Below are 19,610 nucleotides of genomic sequence, written 5' to 3' on the forward strand. Positions count from 1 at the left end.
ACGTATGTATGTTGAACTTCTTTCGCACCGTACGTAGCCAACCGTGATAATTGGAGATGCGCGGGAAGGACAACAAACTAAACACAACAATCAGTTCTCAAGAATTGAGTTTCGAATTTAGATTATTTAAAAGTGCGATGCTCCAGTGGCTTCCTAATATCTGAAACGAAGAGCGTTCCAGACGGCCGCAGAAGCTCATCGCTTTAAGATGTTCTCTGTTCATATTGTGTTTGTTGCGGTTGCACCCGACTCAAGAGCCGCATGGCTCACAGGGCTGTACCCAATAAATTAAACTTGAATCTGAAAGCGCGCGACGCGATGTCCGTTCTTCTGTGCGATGGCTACAGCCAAAAGCCGCCACCGTCGTCGCTGCTGCTACGAGGATGACCCGGAGTGTGGGTGGGGCCTTGGCATCACGTCGTTGGGACATGGTCACAGCCTAGGGGGGTGGTGTGGATGTGTGGGGGGGGGCGGTCTGACCGTCGCTCTTTAGCGCCAATGCACACAGTGTTCTCCCATCTCTGCCGCCAGTCTCCCTGGGAGATCATCTGCGGTGCGCGCACAATGACGAGGGCTCCTTTCCCAGGCTCCGCCGCGTAGCTGCCTGCTGCACGGTAAGGAAATCCGCTACCGACTCGGAGAGCTTCTCGCGATGTGTGTAACGTTTTGAAAATAACTAAAATAAAAAAAAAACACCCGGCTCATACTTTTTGTACTGAGAGTGGTTTCATAAAGTAACGTTGATATAATGGAGATTTTATTTTTTAACTACCGGAATCGAACTTTTGGGGGGGGGTGCATCAAGTTTTGGAGAAAGTGAATCTAGTTTACGATCTTCTTGGTTCTTTCGATAAAGTCACGTAGAAGGGAAGTATTAAAATAACGAAAATAAAACATAATAAAATAATTCTCACGACGTTTCGGCCACAACGCAAGCAGCCGTCCTCAGGTGAGCAAGCAGCCGTCATCAGGTGAGGACGGCTGCTTGCCTTGTGGCCGAAACGTCGTGAGAATTATTTTATTATTTTTATTTTCGTTATTTTATTACTTCCCTTCTACGTGACTTTACCGAGAGAACCAAGAAGATGAATCCCTGTAGTCACGAAAGCTTTAAATCGAAATCTAGTTCACGATGTTAAATAATGATTGGTAAATGAGGCATGAGTTGCTTTTCTGGGACAGCGTGAGCCATTGTGTGTGTGTGCGTGTTGCGTCCTAGTGACATGGCATCTATTTTGTGTGTAAACGTAACCGTGGAGTGTCCGTTCGCATTTCTCCGCTGCACGGTAGTGCACGCATTTTTGTTCAAATGTTGTGCTCGTGTAAATCGTGACATCTTACGCCGAGTGAGCCGAGCGATGCTTTAGTAATTGCGACGTATTTCATAGCGTTTTGGTAAAAACAAAATTTAAGTAGTTCAGCGTGCAAACCAATGCAAGGGATCGAGAGCAAAGTTGTGCAGTTTACAAAAGTGTATTGTCAGGTTTGTGATTAAGTGTCATTGCTCAATATATTATCTCATGATAAACGTTATTGCTTTAAAGCAGTTGTTGGCTACTCATGATGATGGTAAAACGTGTTTACAGCCAGCATTTCTATAACATTGACGGTGCAATTTTTTTTATTTTTTACATATCAGGCCACCGCTAAATATATACTCAAAATGCCCAACCACCGCAAGTTTATGTTCATTGTTTTATTTTAGCTTCAACTGTGAGTTTTGATTGTACCCATCAGTGGTGGTAGGTCGATTGGAACAAGTTATTGGCAGAATGCTTATTAAAGTTGGGATGTGCAGTGGTTGGTGGTGCGGTGGTTCGCGCAATTATCGATGAACGTGGCCAACATAATTAGTTCGATTGCCAGCGAAGGCTAACGTCAGTAACAAGTAATACTGGTAGGAACCTCCTGGTTACACCAGCCCACAGGGGATTATTGTGTCCGTCCGTCGTGCATCCAAAAATGGGAGGGGTGGGGCTGGGTGGAGAGGGGAGGGTGGGGAGGGGAGGGGCTGGGTGGGGCTGGGTGGGGAGGGGCTGGTCACCCCGTGGTGCCCTTATAAAACTCAACGTTTAACCTACTCACGCCGGCTTGTGCCCGCCCTCACAGTCGGCCATATTTGCGGAATACACCACGCCGCCGTTGACCCTGGCCATTGACCGAGCAACCCAACGTTCCTACCAGCTCCCTCCGCAGGAATGTGTTTTCTGAAACCAGTACTGGGCACCCCCTCCCCTACTCTACCAACCCCCCACTCACCAGCATGGTGAAGTTTGGACAAACAACCCACAGCGCCGAAACAACGTGCGGAGAGAGAGGTCTTTCATCCAGCAGTGGATTAACACGCGGTGCTGTTGATTATTTGGCATGACGTAAATGTGGTATGAATAATAATAATAATAATAGATTTGACACTTTTCTGGCAATAAAACAGGTGGAAAGACGCTAAAACACCAAATGTATGTTTTTTACAAGGAATCAAGTCTGCATTACCCACACGTACTTGTGGTGAACATGCAAAGAAACATGCTCTGATAATAATCTAAGCATCGACTTTGAAACTGATTGGCCTACACCAGAGACAGCCTTCTTAATGGCCCAGTCTCACCAGTGTCAGACCAGACAACGCCAAAAGGCGAACAGCACAAAGACAATGCAACGCATCGGTGCATTTACAAGCTCGGGGCGAGCAGCTCTATATTACGTAACTATGTTTTAGAGGTCATCGTTTAGAAATGACGAGGGCTGACGCTCCCGTGTCCAGATTGCACCCATCGGTGGCGAGCACACGCGCGCGCTCAACAAAATGTCCTCTCCGTAACGTTGCTCGTTGTGGCTGTGATTTGCCAACTATGCGTCCACTTCGTGTCGATGCGTGTGCCAAGTAAACCCCGGGTGACCTTCCAGACTTGCGCCAACAGGCAGAACATCGTCTGGAAGGTCCGTGTGAGTGGTGCTTCGCAATGTGCCGTTACGTCGCCCCGTTGTGTGTCGTGATTCCAGCAATGCACCCTGATCTCGTCCAGCATTTGCACACACATCTCGTCAGACCTCGAAGGGCGAGCAGGTTTAATGTGTGGATAGTGTCCAGGATGGCAGATCACCGTGCATGCCAGGTTGTCGTCGGTGGCCGTGGTGCTGCTAATGGTGGTCAACAGAGGCCATGTCGCTTTGTTGTCCTGCACTTATTTCTCCAAGCCCATGGTTTACATTTTTGACCAATACACACTGACCAGCGTGGTGAAGTATGGCCAAACGATCCCACGCCTGAGACGCTGTGGGGTGGGCCCTCATCCGGAAGTGGAGGTGCCACGGTGGTGAAATGTTAGCTACCTCACCTGGTATACAGGAGGTCGTTGGGTTAGATCTTGACCCTGACGCCTGTATATTTGGAGTTTGCATGTCTCTCTCCCCGTGGTCGTGTGGATTTTTCTCCGGGTCCTCCGGGTTTTCCCTCCACATTTCAATGCACGCGTTTAAGAGTATTTGGCTTCTATAGATGTCCACATGATAAGCCACTTCGTTGAGCTGTCATTTGTGGCCAGGTCGCGTCTGAAAAAGAGCTACATAGCTCAGTGAAAGCTTACCTGGTAAAATAAAATAAAAATAGTCTATAGATTGAAAAATACGCAAGCACACATCGCTGTCGTATAAATGGATACATGAATTGCTGTGGTATTATGGGCAGCTGATGCCAGTGCAGCAAAATCCATTGTTGAACTGTACTGTACTATGTTCCTGTTCCTACAGCTATGCTCTGCTACCTTCAGCAACCCGCATTGACCAGCTTATATGTATGCATGTCTTTTGAACTTCTTTCGCGCCGTACGTCACCACCCATGCTAGTCGGAGGCGTGTGTCGCCAAACGCACATTGCTGCGTGTTCACATCAGCACTTGGGAGATCGGCAAAGGGTGTTGATGCTAACGACCACAGGGCATTTGCCCCCAAGGGACAGTCCGTAAGACTAAACTCGAGGTCACTGAGCTGTTAATTTGTTCTTTACCCTTCTATCTGGCAACAAAACTGACACCTTTTTACAAGGAGTCATGTTTGCATAGACCGCAATACCTGCAGTCATAATACAAACAAAAGAACATAACTCTGATAATGTGCACTGTCCTATCAGAGTTATGTTCTTTTGTTTGCATTATGACTGCAGGTATTGCGGTCTATGCAAACATGACTCCTTGTAAAAAGGTGTCAGTTTTGTTGCCAGATAGAAGGGTAAAGAACCAATTATCATATTTTTACTGGCAAATGAGGTTCCCATAGCACTGAGCTGTGTTTGTGCACGTATTATGCCACTGTCATGCATGCTCCATGTGCGGCTTTATTTTCTCGTGGCACATTCGAATTATTTTGTTGTTGTTGTCAACATTTTTATTTAGATTTTCAACAACCAGGAACACAACGTGAACATTGAAAGGGAGGGGGTGGAAGCCACATGTATAACTCGTACCCTGATCATTAGGTAACGGGCTGAGATCATCCGGACTCACCACCCCTACCGTGGTTGAGGTAATGATCGAGGACAGTGTAACGTACTCTCCTAACTTTGTATTCATCACAACCGTTGGGAGAGGACAGTGTGAAGCACTCTAACCTTTTTAATTCATCACAACCATTGGGAGCGTAAGAGCCCGGCCAATAGCAAGCGAAGACAACGGTGGCTGCGTGAATAGAAAGCAACCGAAATAAAAGTAGGCCAAGGATGTTGCAGGCATCACTAATCCGCTTTTGAGAAACTTCCTCTTCCCCCTCGCCTCACCATCAATGGGAGAGAGACATCTGCCCACGGAAGGAGGAGATTATGCTTGATTAGAGAAAATCTGGATTAAGACCGACGGACACACACCGGAGTGGCTATTTGTACACTGTCATTTCTTGCACATATAACCACGCTTCGCTTGCATTGAAATCTTTCCGCACCTCCCATTAGCACGGTTGTCTACGCATGGTGCAAAGGAAGTTCAACATACATACAACCAATAGCACAGAAAACAAGCACTGCCATCAGCCACCCATTGGTACCATGTGCAAGGATAGTCTACACTTTTTCTCAGCATGCCCGCGTGTGTGTTATGTATGTACGTGCGACGCATGTGCAGGGCTTATTTTCAGCCGCGTCTTTCCGGGTTGGTGACACTATTTCTGTGCCCGGCACACCGTCGTGGGGGGCTTTTCCCACCATACTTCACCACGCTGGTCAGTGAATGGGTTTCATTGCAATGCCCTCTGCCCAGGGCATCGTGGTCGCCCATCCGAGCAGGCTTAACGTGGCTTTGTTTCTGAGATCTGTTGAGTATGGCCTATTCCGGGTGATTATATCATTGGGGTTTTCGTGTCAGACATTAGGTAGCTGAATATTATTTGACTAGCTTCTTTGCCCGTCCTAGGACGGAAGCTGTAATATTTACGAAAAAATTGAGCAGAGTATCATTGTATCTTGTGGAAATTTAATGGCAGTGAATCTTGCACGAAAGTACGTCATCAAACACTTCACTGCATTTCACTGTAGCACTGTATATAACTGACCTTCAATTGATAATAGGCCAAGTATGAGAGTCATAATGCAAACAAAAAGTGCGCCTTTTGGCGTCATCTGGTCCAACCCATGTGAGACTAGGCTCTAAGGAAAGCTGTCTCGGGTGTGGACCAATCAACTTCAAGGACAGTGCACATTATCAGAGTTATGTCTTTTGTTTGTATTATGACTGCAGGTATTGCGGTCTATGCAAACATGACTCCTTGTAAAAAGGTGTCAGTTTTGTTGCCAGATAGAAGGGTAAAAAAACAATTATCATATTTTTACTGGCAAATGAGGTTCCCATAGACCTTCAGTTTGTTCAAGTTTACTGCTCTGATAATTTATTCTCTTCTGCTTTCGGTCGTTGGGTTGAAATGAATTGGAAATCGATACAATATCTGGAAAATCACCGAGAAATTTCTATTTTACCACAATGTAGAAGCATAAATTATGCTTACCTTTTGTCTCAAGTGCTGAAGAAATAAATAAAGACACCAAATCCACTTTGTTGCAGTGTAGAATTATTTATTAGATTCACTTTCAATAAAGAAACGTCAAACTTAAAGCGAATTTGTGGGAAAATAATTCCGCTCGACCTTCTGCGTGACTGTAAAAATCCACCTGCTCATGAATATTAATGAGGGGGGTGTGGCATGTGGAGTGACGTCACATGCGTTACACACAAACAAACATTTTTGGCTCATTATAGTTGTAATAGAAACCTGAGACTCTGTGGAGTGCACTGAGATACTGTGGGCCCACTGAGCACGCTGCCAGCGTGAGACACGTGGGAGGACAAACCCAGCCAGTCACGTGGCAGCTGACCGAGGGCTTGCTTGGCCCTCGAATGCATACCAGGTGTTATAGGCGTGGGACATGGAGGGATGCCAGGTGTCAGTAGATATTAGTAACAGCAATGTGTTCGGTCCAAAGATAGATTCAGTCCACTCAATTGGTTGAGTGTGTTTATTGAATCTATCCGTGCAGAGCTTTGAGTGAGTTCTCCCCCCCGTATCCGTTTGGTTGTCTCCGGTTCTGAACGTAAAGCCAACCTAATTTATTTAATTAGAAAAAATCTCAATACAGGACCCAACTGAAATCGAAGTTTTTGTATTAAAATACAGTTGCTGAAGCATAGGCCCAAATAGGCCACGCGGCCAGCAACAAAGAGCACTGTTCAAGTTCAAGTTCATTTATTAGGTATAGCCCTGTGAGCCATTCGGCTCTTGAATCGGGTGCAACCGCAACAAACAAAACACAAAAGCATGAACAAGAAAACATCTTAAAGTGATTATGTGACTATGTGCAAACTGAAAATCCAGGAAAAAAAAACAAGAAAAATTCCAGACAAAAAGCACCGTACACCAACGCTGTGTGCAATTTTTTTTCATTTGCTATACAGCCAGATAAAACGACAAATCTTAAACACCAAAAGTTGAAGGCAGTATAGTACTATAGTAATAGAGCAAGTGCAGAACGACTGAACCGGAATTGATAGCCTGAAAGCGTTTAGCGCGGGGCCCTTGAAAGTGCGGGGCCCGTAGCATGTGCAGCTACTTGTGCTACTGGGATAATCCGGCACTGTGCTTAGTGACCTCGGAAGGGGAGGGCATTAGCCCACCCATCGCAGAACACGTCCCTGGCAGCAGCAGGAAACTGGTGGCACCCGCGATGACGCGATGGTGATGTCATGTTGTTCTCCGCCAACTGTGCACCGGCTTGCGGCATAACAAAGCCACGTTGTGCTGCCCTGGTGACCGAAGCAGTGGTTATGAAACGCAGTGCAGGAGCCGCACGGCAATAAGAGCACGCGATGAGCAGTCAGTAGTCATTTTTCATGAACCTCTGCGTGCAAACTCTATCACGATTAATTACTGATGGATAAGTACGACTCAGTACGGTCATCGTCAGCCATTTTACTATCTACCACTCCCCTCCACGCACTCTCCTGCCTCTCCCCTCTCATCTCACTCTACTCCCCTCCACGCACTCTCCTGCCTCTCCCTTCTCATCTCACTCTACTCCCCTCCACGCACTCTCCTACCTCTCCCCTCTGATCCCACTCTACTCCCCTTCACGCACTCTCCTACCTCTCCCTTCTCATCTCATTCTACTCCCCTCCACGCACTCTCCTGCCTTTCCCCTCTCATCTCACTCTACTCCCTTCCACGCACTCTCCTGCCTCTCCCTTCTCATCTCACTCTACTCCCCTCCACACACACTCCTGTCTCTCCCCTCTCATCTCACTCTACTCCCCTCCAGTCTCCTGCCTCTCCCCTCTCATCTCACTCTACTCCCCTCCACGCTCTCTCCTGCCTCTCCCATCTCATCTCACTCTACTCCCCTCCACGCACTCTCCTGCCTCTCCCTTCTCATCTCACTCTACTCCCCTCCACGCACTCTCCTGCCTCTCCCCTCTCATCTCACTCTACTCCCCTCCACGCACTCTCCTGCCTCTCCCCTCTCATCTCACTCTACTCCCCTCCACGCACTCTCCTGCCTCTCCCCTCTCATCTCACTCTACTCCCCTCCACGCACTCTCCTGTCTCTCCCCTCTCATCTCACTCTACTCCCCTCCACGCACTCTCCTGCCTCTCCCCTCTCATCTCACTCTACTCCCCTCCACGCACTCTCCTGTCTCTCCCTTCTCATCTCACTCTACTCCCCTCCACGCACTCTCCTGCCTCTCTCCTCTCATCTCACTCTACTCCCTTCCACGCACTCTCCTGCCTCTCCCCTCTCATCTCACTCTACTCCCCTCCACACACACTCTTGTCTCTCCCCTCTCATCTCACTCTACTCCCCTCCAGTCTCCTGCCTCTCCCCTCTCATCTCACTCTACTCCCCTCCACGCACTCTCCTGCCTCTCCCTTCTCATCTCACTCTACTCCCCTCCACGCACTCTCCTGTCTCTCCCCTCTCATCTAATTTTATTTCCCGTCACGCACTCTGCTCCAGCAACCAAAACTTTCCGGTCAAGCGCCCATTCCACCTCAACTCAATGGGAGGTCGCTCATTCTCGTTTTCTCCTCTCATGGTCTGGAACTCTCTTCCCCAAGCCATCAGTGCTGCAAAATCCCTCCTGTTTAAGTGCATGACCTTCCTACTTATATAAAATAAACATACACACTCACTGTTATGTACAGCGTTCATGAGATGCAGTTGCATTTGTACTCTATGTGAATCCACAATGCATTGCGTGCATACATTGGTTTGCAAAACTTAGCACGCGCCTTAGGGGCATGATCTTGTACAATAATGCAGTGCAGGACTTAAAACGTAAATCCACATTGTTGACAAATTAGCGATTGGTCCAAAATGTTGTTGCGTAGGACCGCGCACGGCGAAACATTCCTGAAGTCCCTGATCCCTTCAAATATTTAGCGCCTCAATGGCCAATTACTTTACAAAACTAAACAACATGGTCCAACAAAATAAATCACTCTCAAATGAAAAACAATTAGAGCACAGTGCACAGTGGCTTGCAGGAATATTTGCCAATGAAAAAGGCTTAGCCGTGGAGTATAAACTATATTTTTATGTTATCATTTTCAGACATTGCTAAAGTGTTTTTTAATGACATTCTTTGCAATATTAACAGTTCCATTGCTGTAATGCCCATGTCAGACCACTCAGCCGGCACCTCTGAGATCCTCGGCTGTAAGTGTCCGGTTCAATTGCATGGGTAAAAAGCTTTCACCTGCAGGCCCTTTTGCTGGTGCCATCTCAATACGCCAACGATTGCACTTGCAAATCTCTTTAAAAGTGTGCTGTTTAGTGGCATATGATGATCGACGTAGGTTCCCTTATAGAGAATTTAAACTAAACTAAAAAGATGTTTTTATATTTAATTTTACCAGATAAGGCCTACTGAGCGATATAGTTATTTATCAGAAGCGACCTGGCCACAAATGATAAACCCAGCGAAGTGGCTTATCGTGTGCAGGGAATAACCGGAGAAAAATCCATGTCATCACGCAGGGATCATGCAAACTCCAAATATGCAGGTATCAGGGTCGGGATCGACCCCACGACCTCCTGTATACCAGGCGAGGTAGTTAACATCTCCTAGCCACCGTGATGATGATGATGAGAGAGAGACACCGCAAACTCAAAATATACAGCGGGCGTCAGGGTCGGGATCGAACCCACGACCTCCTGTGTACCAGGCGAGGTAGTTAACATCTCCTAGCCACCGTGATGATGATGATGAGAGAGAGACACCGCAAACTCAAAATATACAGCGGGCGTCAGGGTCGGGATCGAACCCACGACCTCCTGTGTACCAGGCGAGGTAGTTAACATCTCCTAGCCACCGTGGCGCCGTGAAATAAATCCCCCCCCTCCTCTGTTCAATTTTCCCACTTCCCTCCCGTCTGTAGCTCAGTGCCTGTGCCTCTCTGGCCCATGTGACCCGGTGCAGTTGCACCGCCTGCACACTCTATAGATGGCTACGTCACCGGTGCTGATTATGCGATGCACTGAGCCATTCCCATTCCAGTGTCTGCTTCTGTAGAGCGACCGTTTCAAATTCTTTCACATTTGCAAGGGAAGGCTTAGTGTGTTGCACACATCGGTCTGAAATGCTGATTGTTATATATTTTAAACGGCTGTGACAAAATCACCATGAATGTACTCAATATCAGCTGTCTGGATGATGTTTAGATAGGTGGCCACCATGCATAACAGGTGCTATAGGTAGGCTGCAGGGCTACGTTCTGGGCAGCAGAGAGCAAGTGCAACACAGGCAATAGTTATACTTCAACTATTTAATTATTTGCTCCCACGTTGTCACAAACCTGACTGACCCACGTAGTGAAGTATGATCCAATAACCTCTCCCACCCCTCCCTGTATGATTCACAAAAGCAGATCATATCGTTTCTCATTCTGTTCATCATTTGTTTGACACTGACTGTGTTGGGCCCTCCCTGAGCATGTTTGCTATGTCGTCCCCCCTATAAAAAAAGGTCAGGCAGCAGGGCAAGCAGCATCCATCCCGAACACTGAACGGCCAATAGCCATTGGAGTGTTTTAAATGATCGTGACTTGTGACCTGCAGGTTGGCTCAGCATCCCGGCGATTCGACACGAGATGGCTTGGGTGGAGGAGTACATCCCTTGGCGCACGCAAATGTTCTCTATCGGGGGGCTCCTCGAGAACGTGTGGGGGTCTATGCCCCCCTCCGCCTGGCTCGGAGTTGGCACGGCCTCCCTGCTCACGGGGTACTGGTACCTGTCACGGCCGCGGCCCATCTGCCCGCCGTGCCAGCTGACGCAGCAGTCCGTGGAGGTGGAGGTGAACCCAGCAGGGTGCTGACGGCCCCCCGTGCACATTCGTTTTTAAGGGCCCGTGAGAGAGCGAGAGCGAGAGCGGCCTCTTTCCTTACGAACGTATTGGCGGTACGGCGGTACGCGGTTAAAAAAAAAAAGCAAATTTTTTTCGCAATAATTATTTTTTTTCCCGCGATTCGCAACCCCGGTCGAAAAGATGTTGTGGGGTGGTGCGTCAAATTCAGTTCTCGTGACATTCAAGAAGTGGGAAGATGAATGGTATGAGCAGCCAGACGACGATGTTTCACAGTCTGTTGCCTTCACAGTCTGTTGGCTCCGTGTGCCAAAGGCAGACTTGACTCCTCGTGCCCGAGACTTGGTCGGGACGGTTCCTCGATTCATTTCCGAAATAATTTCTTGGCAGACGGTGGCATCAAAAGATTACGACTCGTGGTGTCACGCGTTCGAATGGGAAAGCGGCTGCTGGATCTAGGGCAACTTCTGATGGAGAGTCTGCAGTTCACTCAAGGGCAACAGCGACACCGTCAGCTCAGGCCTCATATTGATATCAAACTGTTTTACGAGGTCTGGTGTGTTATGCTGCACCGGTGTACCGCCAATACGTCCATACGCTGAATATTATTCGCTTTTAAATCAACCTCAAACTACTGTTTTGTACATTGTGTGCTGTCACTCTACAGTCCTTACATTTGGCTTTGCATTGCGTGAATAAAACTAGCCAGCATGTGAAGTATTGTCACATAACTCCCACGACCCGCACGGAGTGGGGGAAGCGCTAATCGATCCAGCAGTGGATTGACAAAAGGGCTGTACGTGAACATTCTTCCAAACAGTCCCACCGTTGTAAGCAGGGGCCTTCAAAACTTCAGACTTGAGACTCAGTCAGAGTGTTCCGGATTGAAAAAAAAGATCGTTATAAGGAATGCACCTGCACATAAGTCAAAATCATTACTGAGCAATGCAATTCTGTTCACCGCTAATGCCTCACAGCTTCCCTTCCCTCAATAAATAAAAAAACCAGGACGAACTTGCATTCAATAGCTGCACATCATACACCGTGAGTAAAATTGTAAAGATTGCACCCAGAACAACTTATAATTATCGCTGAAGCTCAAGGGATAACTGGATACGTGACCTTGTGTGCTGCATTTAAATCAAATTCACCAGGTCATGGAGATTAGGGTTGGGTGAGAAGAGGTCTTGGATCCGTGAGATGAATGTAGCGAGAATCAGACTAAATAGTAAAATGTCTGAAATGCATAATTTTACCCAACACCTATAAACCCACGAGAAACGATCACTCTACATTATAAACAACTGTATGTTGTTGTCCTTCAACCCGCACCTCTGATTAGCACGGTTGGCTACGTACGGTGCAAAATAACCTACACATACATACTAAGCTACGCTACTTTATAAATTGACAAACGAACTATGATATAAGATCTACGTGGAGCAATTCACTGGCCCTCCTTCGACAGCGCCTACTTCAGCAGTTTTTTCTTGCTGTGGCTGTCTCACCACAGTTCGTTTATCAGCAGGCTGCACGTGGTGGGGCAAAGTGTGGGTACCCCCACCTCGTCCAAGACGTCTGGTCAGCTTGGATGAGTAGGCCAAAAAATATCGACTTAGAGGGCCTTTACTGAACTCTCTCTCCCTCTCTCATTGGAAGCCCTTCCACCAGCAGTAGCGTAAGCAAGCGTTTGCGGGGGTCCACCTTTACCTTGAGGCCAGTGTTCCCTTTGGCTCGGCCATCCGTACACCTTACGTGGCAGCGTTTGTCTCAACCCATTTAGGGCCAACACGGTGTGAGAAGATCCGCCCTCCTGAAGAAGGACAAATTGCTGGAGTTTTACTACGAAGATGCAAAGACCATGTATGAAGTCTTCCATCGGGGAATGCGCGTTTCACGTACGCATTTGTATGGGTTCAGTTCACATTATTGGTGTAAAACGTGTGGCTGTTTTTTTATTGTGTAACTGAAACCGCTCGGCTGTGTTTCGCGGGCGGTGGCGTCGTGCCGTCCGGCACTGATGTCCGATGTCTCCTGAAGCAGCTCCGCAGCACGCGGAGCGAAACGTCGGACGTCGTGCCGAACGATGCGCGGTGCACCCAGAACACGCACACAAAAACCCATCAGAAAACCGACGCGGGAGAAAGCGAAACCAGTTACAGTGGTGGTGAGGGGTCATTTGTTTCGCGAGAAGACCTGGATCCACATTTTAACGTGTAATGAACCACATTCACAACTCGGCAAAGCTGCCGAATCTCATCGCCGTGGGAAACCCCCCCCCCCCACCATCCGGTTATTAGCGCAAGGCACCAGCTCATTTTCACGTCAAAGATTTATTTTTATGAAGAAAAATGTCAACACGTGAATCGGGCCCAAAGTGTTTCAACTTCTGCATCAAATGTTCACGTTTGCCTTCTCAAACTATGAACCTTTTTTTCTTTTCTTTTTTATAAAAGTGTCTCCCTGTTCATGAACGCTTTGGCCATTGTTAATCTCCACTGATAATTTGTTTTGTCAGTCTCTCCATAAACAATCATGCTACGAAAGTTGACCGCGAAAAATACATCTGGCGATTAATCGGAAAAAAGAGCTAAGTTCTTACTTATTGCACTATCAATAATTATTTGTTTGAGGAACATGTGATAGCCTCTCACAAGATACATTTGCATCAACTGGTACTGATTTATATGAAAAAAAAAGTTTCCATATATTCTGATAATTAATAATGCAAAGTAATTGCTGTTGAAACTCGATCCAAGCTCCTACCATTCTTGGTCTTTCCAACTATGAACAAAAGCCACTGCTGCTATCTCTCAAAATGATTTGTAATTGCTTGCTATTGAGCCATGACTATAACGTCAGAGTGCGCATGAATATTAATGCTCTTGGAACACCGCGCTGGTTTCAAATCCAATTAATCACGTGTGCACTATGCTTCTGCCTTTTGCAGAGAATGGGCCGTGTCTGGGCTATCGGAAGCCCAAACAGGCATATCAGTGGATGTCCTACAAAGAGGTAAAGATGCTATGTTTTCTACGCCATCATCGGCAGCAACTTCATCATCATCACTAACCGCTGCAGCAGCCGCAGCAGCAACCCTCGTCTTCATCAGAAGTAACTTTATCATCATAAAACACGTTTCAGTGATTTTGCTGCGTTGGCATTGGTGCACAAGCACCACATAAGGGGCCGTCCATAAATGACGCCACGCGATTTTGGACGATTTTTGACCCCCCCTCGTCACACGGCGTCACAAAAAGACAGACCCCCCTCAAATATGACGTGCGTATTTAATGTAGCCTGCACTCTGATGTTGTAGGAGAAAAAAATTATTAAAAAGTCTATTTAATTAAGTAGAACGTGTTGTCTATATTTATGTAAAATTGCGCATTTTGATGTGACGTCACATTTCTCACCCCCCCCCCCCCCCGTCGTCACACATCGTCATAAATGTCTGACCCCCCCCCCTAGGTGCGTGACGTCATTTATGGGCGGCCCCTAACAACAAAAACTCAACACATTCGCCAATAAAAACGTGGCCTTAAAATTAAATTAATATATAATATGAGGCGTTTCAGGCAATGGCTCTTCTTCATAGCATATTGCCTGAGACGTCGCCTCGATAATATTTTTCCCTTCTAAGGCCACAGTGTAATTGACGGATGTTTTTGGCTCATTTGTTAGCATCATCTGTAGCAGCGTCATCATCAGCAGCAGAAGCAGTAGTGTGGCATTATTCACCATCCACGTGACATTCATCAAGTGCAGATAAGGGAGCGTGTGAATTAGATATGTGAGAATACACAATGACCCAAGTGTGCATTAAACATTCACGGGAGTAAATGACAGTCAGTGGTTCATGGTAAATGCAGTGGCAAGCTACAAATTCCGTCTTATGCAACAGATGCAAGTGGAGTAAGTGATAATTGGACTTGTTAAGATGACGCACCAGAGTAGAGCAGCGCTGAGCTCCGAGCAGACCAGTTCACCCAGCAAAGCCGCGTGTGCCGAGTGCGTACCAGTCCACTTGAGACGCGCTGGATGCAGCCACGGGCGTCGCATTCCAGTTCCCTGCCAGTGCCGACTTAGGCTAGGAAAAGCCAAGACGGACCCTGTAGCTTCCCCCAGAATCGGAGTCACGAGCCACCTCTGTAAATTACAGTCAACCCGTGTGTCTCAGAGGTCGCAATCGGGTACCCGATACCCGTAACCTACCCGATACCCGGCTACCCGTACCCGGCCGGGTACGGGTACCCGTTTGCGACCCTGGTGCAGCCGGGTACTGGTACGGGTAGGCCGTGAGTCACTGGTGAGTCACCGTTTGTCACTCATTTCCCAACGTCTTGTCTTTTCTCACAATTCAAGTTCCTAGAATCAACCCACCCACGCCTGCAACATGGCTTCATCCCAGAGGTCGCAATCGGATACCCGATACCCGTACCCTACCCGATACCCGGCTACCCGTACCCGGCCGGGTATCGGGTAGGGTACGGGTACGGGTAGGGTACGGGTACGGGTAAGGAATCAAAACCCGTTTGCGACCTCTGGTGTGTCTACTCTCTTCGCAGGTTGCTGAAAGGTCGGAGTGGTTTGGTTCGGGGTTAATCCACAAAGGCTGCCACCCAGCCACGGACCAGTTCATCGGAGTCTTTGCACAGAACCGGCCAGAGGTAGCAAAGCCTCTTCATCTGTTTATACGAGCACTCGCACACGTGTATCAGGATTCACAAATGAAATTCCGTGATCTTGTTTGATGATGATATTCCATCGCTATTGGTGGATCACAATAATGCATTCGGAAATCCTACCACCAAATCACCCTAAAAGTACCCAAACTCAGGTGCCTGGTAAGATCCCACCAGGGTATACCAGGTGTTGTAGGCCTGGTGGTACAGCAATGGATTGTATCTATTTGTGCGAACCTTTTAGCATGAATCCTTAAAATGCGTGGTTGGATCTCTTTACTCAATCTCCCTCCTACGCTAAGCTAAAATAGAACTGGAAAAACATCCCAATGGAGGAACTTCCTGAAATACTCAGATGTCCTGGGTAAAGACAACAATCGTTATTTTCAACCTGTGTTTACACACCACAGTCAATCTATGCATTTTCACTCTGAACCCAGTGATCTGGGTTCCATTCCCAGCCCTGCCTCATATCAGTGGCGAGTGATTTTTGACTTGGTCTCGGGCACCCACCCCATTCACCAATCCACAATGACCAGCGTGATGAAGTATGGTCAAACAGCCCCTCGTAACCCACATGGTGCAGAGAAGACCTTCACTCAACAGCACATTGACAAAGGGAACTCATCTTCTTGGTTCTTTCGGTAAAGTCACGTAGAAGGGAAATAATACAATAATAATAATAATAAAACATAATAAAATAATTCTCACGACGTTTCGGCCACAACGCAAGCAGCCGTCCTCAGGTGAAGAACAGGTCTGTCGGAAAGACAGCGTCTGCAGTCACGAAAGCTTTAAATCGAAAGGGAACTAAGTTGTTTTGAAATCTATCTGTATACAGAAGTGTAATGTTTCATCGAAACAAGTGTAGTTCTTGCACTTGTTAGTTTTCACATTCCCATCCTGTCATTTCCTCTAACTGCTACCACTGCTGATGGTATTGGGCTGTGGTCGTCTTTGTAACAGAGCTGCTTAGCTCAATGGGGCCTTGATCATCATCAGAAAACCCGTAGGTGTCCACTGCAATTTTCGTCACTTGTTCCCACTTTCCTCTATCCTGTGCCAACATGCTAAGGCTATGCCACATCTCTATGGCACCAATCTCTTATGTCATCCAGCTCCTTTCTACAGGCTCTTCCTCTTCTCCCAGTTCCCTCCATTATTCCCATCATTACATTTCGATTTAAAGCTTTCGTGACTGCAGGGATTCATCTTCTTGGTTCTTTCGGTAAAGTCACGTAGAAGGGAAGTAATAAAATAATAAAAAATAAAACATAATACAAAAAATAATAAAAATAAAACATAATACAATATGTTTTATTTTTATTATTTTATTACTTCCCTTCTACGTGACTTTACCGAAAGAACCAAGAAGACCCATCATTACAGTTTTTATTTTCCTGTTGCTCTCCATCCTGCATGTGCCCAAACAAGCTCAGCTTCCTTCTCATTACCGCTCGCATCATCAAGTCTTCTGTTATGTTCAGTCCTTTCTCTTACTTCTACGTTTGTCACTCTCTGTGTGCAACCAAGATGCAGTATCCTCCTGTAGCAGTACATTTCAAATATCAGTATTTTGTCCCTATCAGACGTTTTTTAGTGTCCAGATTTCGCAGGCATACAAAGCTGAAATAATTAAGCCATGAGTCTATTAATATGCAAATTCGATATGCGACTGCAACGTCCTGTAACTGCCACCACTGCTGGGTTGATATTTGGCTGTGGTCGTCCTTGTAACAGAGCTGCTGAGCTCAATGAGGCCTCCTTACCGGCTGAAATAATCATGCCCGAGTCTAATGCGATGTTCGCACCTCCGATTAGCATGGTTGGCTACGTACTGTGCGAAATAATTTCAACGTGCGTACACCACTACAATGTAGTCTCGGCTGTCAAATTATATTTGCACCTCAATATTTGATTGAAACGTGGCATGTACTATATAAGAATAACCAAATAATTTTTTTACATGCAACTTTGACAGCCGCAAGAATGACGATTGCATGGAAAAAAACGCATCGAATTCTAGCTGCTGACAATTGCTTTTTTGCACGTCTCCCACCAGTGGATCATCACGGAGCAGGCTTGCTACATGTACTCCATGGTCGTGGTGCCTCTGTACGACACGCTGGGGCAGGAGGCCATCCGCTTCATCATTAACAGAGGTTGGTCAAATTGGTCGATTGGTGCGTCTGGTCAGGGAGGGCTTATGTGTGTCAGTGCATTAGTGTACGCGACAAATGCGGCCGGGCGTGGTGCTGTCCACCCACCCCCTCATGTGCTGTGCCGGCCTTCATAGGTGCTCGCTAACAGCACTTGCCCCAACAGTCTATTCAGGCTATACGGGGATCTTTGTCTTCTGAAAGTGACTATGGGGAGCGGTAGTGTAGCGGTTAGCGCGCTGCGCTACGAAGCTGACGACCCGTGTTCGATTCCCGCTCACGGCCAACATCGGTAACGTTTAACTGAACTGGTGCTGGGCCTCCCCTAGGTCGACTCAACCTCAAACGAGTACTTGGTGTGGTGTGTAAACATCGGGAGACAAAGCTGGCCGGGCGCAGTTGCTGACCACCCACCCCCTCGTGTGCCTTAGTTGCCAGCCTTTATAGGTGCTCGCAAACAGCACTTGCCCCAACAGTATGCCAAGGCTATACGGGGGGACCTTTGTCTTTGTCTCGTGTCGGCGAGCCAGCGGAGATCGCCGTCGTGGTGTGCGACACGGCGGAGCGCGCCCGCGTGCTGCTGCGCGGCGTGGAGAACCGCGAGACCCCGGGCTTGCGGACCGTGGTCGTCATGGAGACGCCCGACTCGGGCCTCATCCAGTGGGGCATCACCTGCCGTGTCGACGTGCTGTCCTTCCAGTACATCGAGGTCACTCACTTCAACAATTCGCGCGTGCTGGCTGGGTGGCCCACACAGCTACGAATGGCCATGCCAGAGCCAGCGACGGAACCTGATTGGAATTTGCCCTCGTCCGATTTACCTCCCCTCTCCGTAGCCGATGGGGGGGTGTTTTCACCCCGCTAGTTTTCAGAGGGGGGGGGGGGTCCACTTTTGCCGATAAGACATCGTCGTCAGTGTGAGAGCTGCCACACATTTGGAACCATTGAGATTGACAGCACGATGGGGGGCGGGGGGGGGGGTTCACCCCTTTGTGAATTTTCGTGGGCCGCACATCAAAGGGTCGCACTAAAGGCCACCAGGGGCCGCCAGTGGCCCGCGGGCCTTGCAATGAACAACACTGCTGTAGCCAGGGCCTAGGCCCCCTCTGACCCGATGTTGCGAAACTCCCTTCCTGTGGCTGTCAAGGAAGTGCCGTATGACCTTGCTCGCCAGGTGGCCCAGCAAAGTGAGGACTAATCTGTCTGTTCATGCTGCACGAATTGCCACCTGGCATACATGAGAATTCTGCGGGTAAACTGCTTTAATCCGTATGCATTCACCTTCATTAATTGGCTGAAGACATCTTAATATACACGGGAGATGCAATTTGCATCAACGGCAACGCGATAGCAAATTTAACTCGATGTCATCATCATTATTATTATCCTGGCTTTAAATCATCGAGGCATTCCAGTTGTCTTAAATCGTTACGCGCAAGTTTTGTGTAATATTGCTGTTTATCATTAAATGGTCCCACGTTGCTTAAGGAATGTTCATAGAGCAGGCCGAGCACTGCTGGATGATATGCTTGGGTCCTTCGGTAAAGTCACGTAGATAGGTTCAAAGAAAATAACAAAAATAACAAAAATAATCTATCTACGTGACTTTACCGTAAGACCCAAGAAATTGAATTCCTGCAGTCACGAAAGCTTTAAGTCAACTGCTGGATGAGCCTATGACTCCTGAATCAGTTATGTGGCGTCAACTTCTCTTGACTATAATCTGACACGACCTGAGGCTCCACTTACTCTGAAATAATAAATCATGCAGATCACGTCTTCTTCTATTGCCATCACTGCAGAGTGATGTCAATAGATACAACACTTGCGAAAGGAAGATTCTCAGACATTGCACAAATAATGTTTTGGGAACTCTGATTTTGCTGGACTGCGTCTTGAGGCTTCACCTCAATGCCTGGCATACGACTCA

At 47.5% G+C, this 19,610-nt stretch overlaps 1 protein-coding gene across 2 annotated transcripts in view; it reads left to right on the plus strand.

Annotated features, from left to right (window-relative positions):
* Positions 1-437: 437 nt before the first annotated feature.
* LOC144946515 (long-chain-fatty-acid--CoA ligase 1-like) overlaps positions 438-19,610 on the plus strand; it is a 47,758-nt gene continuing 28,585 nt past the window's right edge. The window contains exons 1-7 of one of the 2 annotated variants that reach the window (XM_078875475.1): positions 438-614; positions 10,592-10,827; positions 12,620-12,734; positions 13,787-13,851; positions 15,405-15,506; positions 17,584-17,683; positions 18,211-18,389. In XM_078875475.1, the coding sequence (XP_078731601.1) occupies positions 10,624-10,827; positions 12,620-12,734; positions 13,787-13,851; positions 15,405-15,506; positions 17,584-17,683; positions 18,211-18,389 (765 nt within the window). In that variant the 5' untranslated portion in view covers positions 438-614; positions 10,592-10,623. The remainder of the gene's footprint in view (positions 615-10,591; positions 10,828-12,619; positions 12,735-13,786; positions 13,852-15,404; positions 15,507-17,583; positions 17,684-18,210; positions 18,390-19,610) is intronic. The other variant, XM_078875476.1, reaches the window with a different exon arrangement.

Source organism: Lampetra fluviatilis, chromosome 41 (genome assembly GCF_964198595.1).
Source record: "Lampetra fluviatilis chromosome 41, kcLamFluv1.1, whole genome shotgun sequence".
Classification (NCBI taxonomy): Eukaryota; Metazoa; Chordata; class Hyperoartia; order Petromyzontiformes; family Petromyzontidae; genus Lampetra; species Lampetra fluviatilis.